Source organism: Chrysochloris asiatica, unplaced genomic scaffold, assembly GCF_000296735.1.
Source record: "Chrysochloris asiatica unplaced genomic scaffold, ChrAsi1.0 scaffold00168, whole genome shotgun sequence".
NCBI classification, from domain to species: Eukaryota; Metazoa; Chordata; class Mammalia; order Afrosoricida; family Chrysochloridae; genus Chrysochloris; species Chrysochloris asiatica.
Window position 1 is genome coordinate 6,690,213 of NW_006408686.1, and position 9,732 is coordinate 6,699,944.

Consider the following 9,732-nt stretch of genomic DNA (forward strand, 5'->3'; position numbering starts at 1 on the left):
AATCCCAGAACTGCTAGTAGCCTCGTCCTCACACCAGGGATGACCAGTCCCACACCTGAGGTGGTCTTTACCCTCCCCAGACTTGATTAACACCGCTAGTTGGAGGAGAGTCCAGTTCTTGGGCTGAGGCCAGAGGGTAGAGAATGGGTTGGGGAACTAACTTCCATGTGCATGGTGAGTGACCTTTCAGAGATGCCAGGATCCTAATATCAAGCAGGGCTTAAGAATGTCAATGAATGGAGGGAAAGAGAAAGGTGTTCCAGGTACACAGAACAGCATAAGTAAACACCTAGTGGCCTCCCTAGGAAGGGCTACTCTCAAACCACTGTGTGTGCAGGGCTGTGGGACCAGGCCTCATGATTTATTGGATGGGGCCGACTACCTTTGCATGGCACTTCATCCTGAGGGATGCCTTGGCCAGGGCCCCTTCCATCCTGCCGACTGTGCTACATCTCCAGCCAGACCTTGGGTCCCCAGTTAGGAATGGTGTGATGGAGCAGGGCCTTTGCTCTGTCAGGGCGACAAGAGTCATGACCACATTTGTCCTGTCCACTCACAACTCCCACATGGACACTGTAGCAGCTCCCTCACTGTCTCCCTGCTCCTCCTCCTTACCACCCCGGCACAGCTGGAGGGATCCTGTGAACATTACTGCTTTCCTCAGAACCTTCTCATGGTTGAACATATCACCAGTCCCTCAGCCTGGAATGCTTCCCGGCTCCCTTCAGGGCCGCCCTCTTCATCATCCAGGTCCCTGCTCAGAGAGGCTTTCCCAACCACCTCCCCTTTCTAATGTATCATCTCCTTTTATTTTCATGTTCACACTTATCTCTAACAGAGACTGTTGTAGAGAGTTGCCAACTGTCTGCCTTCCTTTGTTTACCACTGCATCCCCTGCAACAATCAGAGGGCCTGGCTCCTAGTAGGTGCTGAATGAACAGAAAAGGTATTACCACTCACTTTACAGATAAGGGAAGAAGGTTTCTGGAGTAAAATCCTGTGTCCTAGGAACTTGTTACTAACACGTACTGAGCCTTTACTATGAACCAGGCACTGTGCTAAGAACTTCGTACATATTTAATTGCTCATAAAAATCCTATAATTTAGGTATTACTGGCATAGACTTGTTAAAAATGAAGAAACTTTGGCACAGCAGTTAAGCAACTTGCCCAAGAGCACACAGCAATTAGTGGCAGAGCTGGGGTTTGAGCTTGGGCATCCTGGCTTCTTGGATGGTGCAAATGGTTTGTACTTGACTACTACCCTAGAGGTTGGCACTTTGAACCCACCCAGTGGCATCAGACCTGGCAATCTTGCATCTCTAAAGAGTACAGTCCAGAAAATTCTATGGAGAAGAGACAGTCTATTCGACAAATGGTGGCTGGCAAAACTGGAAATCCATTTGCAGAAAAATGAAACAAGATCCATATCGCACACCATATATAAAAACAAACTCACTATGGATCAAAGACCTAAATGCAAAACCTAGAACTATAAAGATCATCAATGAAAAACTAGGGGCAAACTTAGAGGCTCTGATGCACAGCATAAATACACTGTCAAAAATAACTGAAAACACAGACAATAGAAGACACTTAAGTGCATCAAAAGATTTAACCATAGTAGTAAAAAGACAGTCCACAGACTAGGAAAAAAAATGTTTGCAACAACATATCAGACAAGGGATTTATCTCTAAAATTCATAGAAAACTATAATACCTCTACAAAAAAGACAAACAACTCAATTTTTTAAATGGGCAGAGGACATGAACAGATGAACAGATACTTCTCCAAAGAAGGCATTCAGGTGGACCACAAACATATGAAGAAATGGTCCCGATCATTAGCCATTGTTGTTGTTGTGAAGTGCCATTTAGAGATGTGCAAATCAAAACAACAATGAGATATCATCTCACTCCAGCATTAACAGCAAAGTTCAAAAAAACAGAGAACAATAAAGACTAGCAAGGATGTGGAGAGACTGGGATCCTTCTACATTGCGGGTGGGACTGCAGAGCAGTACAACCACTGCGAAACAATGGTATGGTGCGTCCTCAAACAGTCGGAACTAGAAATACCTTATGATAAAACAAAGTCCCTCAACTTGGTATTTATCCCCAAGAAATAAGAGCCATGACACATGTAGATATGTGCACACCCATGTTCATAACAGCACTATATGCACAACAGCAAAAAGATGGAGACAACCTAAACGCCCATCAATAAAAGGACAGATAAATAAACTCTGGTACACACACACACAACGGAATACTATGCAAAATTGAAAAATCACAATGAATTTGTGAAACACCTCATATCATGGATGAACCTGGAGGCCATTATGCTGAGTGAAATTAGTCAATCACAAAGGGACAAATATTGTATGAGACCACCCATGTAAAAACTCAAGAAAAGGTTTTCATGCTAAAAGAAACATTCTTTGATGGTTACCAGGGATGAGAGGGACGAGATTCACTGGCTAGAGGATATATACTTGTTAACTCAGTTGATGTTGCTGTTAAGTGCTATCCAGTCGATTATTACCCATAAGGGCGCTGTATAGGGTTTCCAAAGAGCAGCTGGTGAGCTTGAACCTCCGACCTTGCAGTTCAAATGACTTTGCAGTTTGATGCATTAGCCCACAGTGCCACACCAGGAGATTGGGAGGGCAATATACAATAAAAGGGAGTTAGAAGAAGAATGAGGAAGACAGTGAGCACACACAGAAAAATGCAATGGTTAAAGGGAAAGAGGTAAATACTGCTATATATACAATCCTGGAACAACAATGTTCTGCGGGTAGACACATAGACAGAAACATAGGCTGAATGGATATGGGAAGGAGAGTGGAAGTCTACCCACAAATGTATAAGGATTTGGCAAAGAATATTTATACGTGGATATTTACCTTTGCTGCAAATCTATGAATGTGGTAGAGCATACAGAAGGGCAAAATGATGAGAACTTCTTAGATACCAGCAAACAACTTACAGCAATGAGTTGCTGGGTCTGGGGGCTCAGGGAACAACATGGTCAATTGGCATAACATAGTCCACAAAGACAATATTCTACATGCTAATTTGATGAGTAGCAACTGGGATCTTAAAAGCTCGTGAACCGCCATCTAAGATGCAACTATTAGTCTCTCAGTGTGTGGAAGAAAGAAGAGTGATGAAAATACGAACGCACCAATGGACCATGTGACCATCAGTCTCCATGCCTCTGAAGCCAGAAGAACTAGATGGTGCCCGGCTACCACGACCAACTGCTCTAAAAGGGATCACATTAGAAGGTCCCAGATAGAGTGGGAGACAATGTGGAACAAAACTCAAATTTATATTTATATAAAAAGACCAGGCTTACTGGTGAAAATGAGACTGGCCCTTAATCACCCTTCAGGTATGGAATGGAACTCACACTCGTGGTCCAATTTTCAGTCAAGCAATAGAGAGGTATATGGGGGTGGGGGTGGGGGGGAGACACAACAACAATAGTAAGATATGCTTGCCATGGAACGGTCAACCATTCAAGATCCAAAGATGGCACTGACCTAAGGACAACACTGAGAAGGTAGGTGGAATGCAAACAGGAAGCACGGGGAGGAAGTGGGATAACTGTTGTTACAATCATTGAGATGAAGCAAAGTGCACAATTTGTTGAATGTAAAGCTGATGATCTTCTCTACAAACCTTCACTCAATTCACAATAAAAAATTTCAAAAAAGAAAAGAAAACCCTATGAGGCAGTTGTAGTTTGTTACACAGCGGGGGGTGGGGGGGTGGGGGGGTGTCACCCTAAGTCCCAATCGACTACAGCAACAAGTTTGATTTGGGTTTTGGTTTTATCCTGTCTGGCTCCTGAGCCCAAAGGATCAACTATTATGTTGTCCTTTCTCCAAGAAAATGTTAATCAGTGGCAGACTCAAACCTAGGTCTGCAGCCTCAAGAACTCCAGTTCTTGTGCTCAAAATTCTATTGCCTCTCAAAAACCTTACTTGAGCCAAAACAGTTTTGCAAAAGAAAAACAACACTGGAAGATTCAGATTTCAAAACTTAGCTCAATGGTGCAGGAATCAAGACTGTGTGGAAGGGGCCCAAGGACACACGTATAGGAGCACACTGGAAGTAGGATGGGTCCAAGTCAACGGGTACATTTATGGTCAATTTATGTTTCACAAGGGTAGCAAGATCATTCAATGGGGGGAACGGAACAGTCTTTTCTACAAATACCACTGGGATAACTGAATAGTCATATGCAAAAGTTGGGCCCTACTACAGAACATATATCAAAAGTAACTCAAAATGGATCAAAGACATAATGTTAAGATCTAAAACTAAAAAGCTTTTAAAAGAAAACAGAGGAATAAATCTTTGTGACCTTGAATTAGGCAAAGTTTTCTGCAACAACATCAAAAGCATTAAAAAAAAAAAAAAAGAAAGAAGAAACAGACTTTCATTTGGACTTCATCACAATAAAAAATATGTGTTATTTTAGGTTGTTTATGTATCAGACTCCTCGTGTGGTGCTGTCCGATCAGCATTGGACTGTGAACCAGAAGGTCGGCAGTTCAAACCCACCAGCTGCTTCTGGTGAACCCTACATAGGGTCACTGTGAGTCAGAACTGACTCCACGGCACTTGGCAACAATAATTACGCACCAAGAAAAATAAAACAAGAACACAAACTTTTATGTTTCAAAGAACTCCATCAGAAAAAGTGAAAAGACAAGCCGCAGAGTGGCCCACAATATTTGCAGATCGTATGTCTGAAAAGGGGCTGGCATCCAAGTGGTGTAAAGAGCTCTGATGGCTCAATAATAATAAAAAAAAAGACAACCCAATTTTTAAATAGGCAAAGGATTTGAATAGACATTTCTCCCAAGAAAATATATAAAGGGCCAATAGGCACAGGAAGAAGGAGCTCTGGTAGCGTAGTGGTTACGGATCGGGCTGCGAACCGCAAGGTCAGCAGTTCGAAACTACCAGCTGTTCCGCGGGAGAAAGATGAGGCTTTCTGCTCCCGTAAAGATTTACAGCCTCAAAACCCCATGCAGGGTCGCTATGAGATAGCACTTAACAACAAGGCACAGGAAGAGACCATCCGGGCAATGTTAAGTCAAAACCACTAGGGGTCAGCACCACACCAGCAAGGACAGCTGAAAATAAAAAGCTCTTAAACCACAGTGCGCGCCATGCTCAGCCCCTAGTAGAGTTTACAGACTAGGAAAAAAGACCTGGGAATCTACTTTTAAAAATCAGTCCACGAAAACCCTATGTAAAGATGGCACGGGACCAGGCAGTGTTTCATTCTGTTGTGCACCGGGTCACTGAGTTGGAACCAACTTGATGTGTAGTTACATGTTGCTGTTGTTAAGTGCTGTAGAGTCAGTTCTAATTCATAGGCACCCTGTGCAGCATTTCCAAGGAGTAGCTGCTGGGTTTGAATCTCTGACCTAAGGGTTAGCAGGGCAGTATTTATCCGACAGCGCCACAGCAGGGCTCCTAGGTAAACACATAAACACACATGTGTATAGGAAGGTAACAAACATGAGCATGTATAGCATTAGCTATTGCTGTTAAGTACCGTCAAGTTGGTTCCAACTCATAGTGACCCAGTATAGGGTTTCTGAGGAGTGACTGGTGGGTTTGAGCCACTGTCGTTTCAGTTAACAGTACAGTGTTCATCCTACCGTGCACACCAGGACTCCAGGACCTATAGGCATATATAGAGACTTCATATTGCATATGAAGGCGGTTCAACAAGTTCATGGAAATTTCGTTGTCTTTTAATTCTATGTTTTCACAGACTTTTTGAAGACCCAAGGAGCTCCGGTAGCAGACTGGTTACGAATCGGGCTGTGAGCTGCAAGGTCAGCAGTTTGAAACTACCAGCTGTTCTGAGGGAGAAAGATGAGGCTTTCTGCTCCCATAAAGATTTCCAGCCTCGGAAACCCTGTACAGGGTTGCTATGAGTCGGAACCGACTCCACGGCACATAACAACAACAACAAATATATATTCACCTATACAACAAAGCACAAAAGGAAGCACAGCTGTTGATACTTTGTAGGCATAACTGAACACCTTGCAAGATTGGTTTACTGGGTTTGAGGCTTAGGACCATAGTCTCATGGGAAAACTCCGTCAATTAGCATAACATAGTTTGTAAAATTTATGTTCCTAGTTTAGTGAGTAGTGTCTAAGGTCTTAAAAACTTTCGAAAAGCCATCTAAGATACAACTATTGGTCTCTATTGGTCCAGAGCAAAAGATAAAGAAGGAAACCAAAGACTCAAAGACAAAGTGAGTTCACAGGAGTTCACAGTCTGCATGAACCCTAGCCTTAACTACCCTGAGCTCAGGAAAACTAGAAGGTGCCTAGCTAGCAATACTGACCATTCTGACCAGGGATATAATAGACGATCACGGATAGAATGGGGGAAAATGTAGACCAAAACTCAGATTCTTAAAAAAAAACCAGACTTAGAGGAAGCTCTGAAACCACTGCCCTGAGGCAGCCTTTAAACTTTGACCTGAAACCCTCCTTTCAGCTAAACAACTCAGCTAAAGATACAGATTGTTGTTAAGAACCATGGAGTCGGTTCTGACTCATAGTGACCCTGCACAGGGTTTCCAAGGCTGTAAATCTTTATGGGATCAGAAAGCCTCATCTTTCTCCTACGGAGCAACTGGTAGATTTGAACTGCTGACCTTGTGGTTAGTAGCCTAACTCATAACTCACTTGTGACCAGGACTCCTCAAACAATATGTATAGAAATCGTTAAACAAGAACCTAATTTGCTGTGTAAACTTACACCCAAAACACAATCAACTCTATATATTTTAGAGTTAAACACAGAGTTCTCATTAAAAAAAAAACAAACCCTAAACTGTTGCCATCAATCCTGACTCATATACATCCTACAGGATGTATATATGTATATAGAACGGCCCAAACCTACAGACCAGAGAACTGTCCTGTGGGGTTTCCAAGGAAACCTATGGAATAAGGAAGCAGAATGCTACTACATACATCTCTCCTGCAGGGTTCCAACAGACAACCTTCTGGTTAGCAGTAGAGTTCTTTAACCACTGTATCACCAAGGTGCCTTAGAGGTCTCACAAACCCAAACCAAATGAAACCCAGTGCCATTGAGTTGATTCTAGTTCATAGGGGCCCCACAGGACAGAGAAGCTGGCCTACAGTCAGGAGGAGGATCAGCAGGGGTAAAGCTGGGAGTAGCAGCCAGGAGAGAATCTGTTATAAGAGTAGGGGCGTGGCCCGGGACAGGATTTCAAGGCTACAGGGAGCTGTGAGTCGGAACTACCTTCAATGTTAGCACCAACAATAAATGAGGTGGAAGCAGACCACCTCATCTTTCGGGTGAGTTTTAGCTGCCAATCTTCCAATTAGCAGACCAATGCTTAACTCACAGCACCACCAGGGTTCTTTAGAGTTCCCATTGTTGTTGATGTTAAGTGCTGTCAAGTCGATTCCGACCCATAGCGAACCTGTACAGGGTTTCCAAGGAGCAGCTGGTGAGCTTGAACCACTGACCTTGCAGTTCAAATGGCTTTGCAGTCTGACGCATTAACCCACAGCGCCACACCTGAGTTCGCATAGATCCTAGCAATTCCATTCCTAAGCATAGACCCAAGAGAAACGAAAATATGCTTACACAAAAACTTATGCAAACTTTCATAGCATCATTCATAATTGCAAAACAAAAAAAGTTGAAACAATTCAAGTACTCATCAATGGACCAATGGATAAACAAAACGTGTTACAGACATAAAACAGAATATTATAGAGCCTGAAAGAGTGTCCTGATACATACTACCAAATGGATAAACCTTAAAAACATTATGCTAAATGAAAGGAGCTCTAGCAGCGTAGTGGTTATGAGTTGGGCTGCTAACCTCAAGCTCTGCAGTTCTAAACTACCAGCCGTTCTGTGGGAGAAAGATGAGGCTTTCTGCTTCCATATATATTTACAGCCTCGGAAACCCTTTACGGGGTCACTAAGAGTTGGATCCAATTCCACAGCACACCATTACCACCACCAAGTGAAAGAACCCAGACACAAAGGCCACATAAGTGTATAATTCCATTTACAGAAGTGTCCAGGAAAAGGCAAATCCATAGAGAGAGAAAGGAGATAAGTAGATGAGTGCTTTCCAGGGGCTGGCAAGAGACTGTTAATAGACATGGGATTTCTTTTGGGGGCGATAAAAATGTTCTGGAATTAGTGGTCATAACGTACAACTTTGTGAATATACCAAAAACTACTGAATTGTACATTTTAAAATATAGTACTTCATGGTATGTGAACTATCTCTCAGTCTTAAAAAATATGGCAAAAAAACTTACTAGAACACCTATTTTGTGCCTGGTGAATCCTTACAAGCCCTTGGGGTCAGATGGTGTGCCACTGTTAAACTGAGGCTCAGGGAATAAACCTAATTTCGCTGTACCACTCACCACATTTCCCAAGCAAGACAAGCTGATCTTCAGATAATAAGGGAAACCCAGGTATTTCTGTAAGGAGAAGTTGAGTGAATACCCAGAACCAAGTAGGGAGCGGCTCCAGAACGTCTCCTCCTGTTGCCCTAAACTGGGTCCCCTCACCTTGTCCAGTTCGATTGGAGAGTCCACCAGTCTTTTGAACACGTGCTGCACTGTGTCCACGGGGTCTTGATGAAAGAAGCGGTCCCTGTCAGCAGTGTTCTGGCCTAAACTCTCAAATTTATTCAAGGTAATCTGCCAGGCGCACTCATCGCTTTGTAATGCCCACAGCCTCCATGGCGCCAAGAGCATAAGCAAAAGTGTCCACAGCACCTGCAAGACTAGGGATCTCCGCCCCGAAGAGACTGCGAAGGACATCGCAAGGCAGGACGCAACGTGTCTGGAACCTGGAGAACCTAAGGGTCAACGCCCGTCTGCAGGAAGGCTCTCAGGAGCCGCTTTCTGAGACCTAGCCTCTCCGCTGCGCTTGGCCCCGCCCCTACTCCTAACCCCACGTCTCTGGCTTCTGGCTCCGCCTCTGCTCTTGCTCCTGGCTCTGCCCTGACACCGGCGATTCCACCTATCCCGGGCCCCGCCCCTACCCTTACTCCAAATGCCACGCCTGCTGATGCTCCTGGCTATACCCCTGCTCCTGCTCCTTGTTTCGCCCTGTCTGCTCACCTCAGCCCTGAACCTTTCTCCGCCCTTACTCTTCGCTTTGCTCCTGCTTTGCACCCCTTCTCGGTTTCTCGTTTTGGCCTTGCTCCTCCTCCTGCTCCTCCCTCTGGCCACGCCCCTGCCCCTGGCTCTGCTCCGACTTCTTGCTCCGCCCCTCCACTTTTCAGCTGATAGGTTTCTTCTTGTTTTGGTGAGGCCCTGGGTCCAGGTCTGGTCCTTGGTCCCCCTGTTCTTGAGATCTTCCCAGATCTTCTTGCCTTTCCCCTTCCTCTGTCCCCGCCCCTGTTTCTCTCCTGAGGCACGCTCTTCACCCAACTTCGGTTCCTTGTCCTGCCGCTCCCCTTTTCGGCCCTTGCCCCTCCCCTTTCCAGCCCCCCCTTTCCCCTCACCCAGTGCCACCTGCTTCTCTCCAAGCCGCTCCTCACCCCGCCCCTCACCCGGAGACCACTCCCCCAGCAGCTTCTCGCCCCGCACCCTATTCTCAGCTTTTGCTCTCTCCTCGCCCCGCACCTTCTCGCCACGGATCCTCTCCTTGCCTTGAGCCCTCTCCT

At 44.9% G+C, this 9,732-nt stretch overlaps 1 protein-coding gene across 1 annotated transcript in view; it reads right to left on the reverse strand.

The window, feature by feature from the left end:
* The window catches only part of CATSPERG (catsper channel auxiliary subunit gamma), a 46,176-nt gene extending 37,340 nt beyond the window's left edge, over positions 1-8,836 (reverse strand). The window contains exons 1-2 of the mRNA XM_006871546.1: positions 8,627-8,836; positions 8,483-8,536 (exon numbers count right to left, since the gene is read on the reverse strand). Coding sequence (XP_006871608.1) covers positions 8,483-8,536; positions 8,627-8,815 — 243 coding nt within the window. The 5' untranslated portion in view covers positions 8,816-8,836. The remainder of the gene's footprint in view (positions 1-8,482; positions 8,537-8,626) is intronic.
* Between the last annotated feature and the right edge of the window lie 896 nt (positions 8,837-9,732).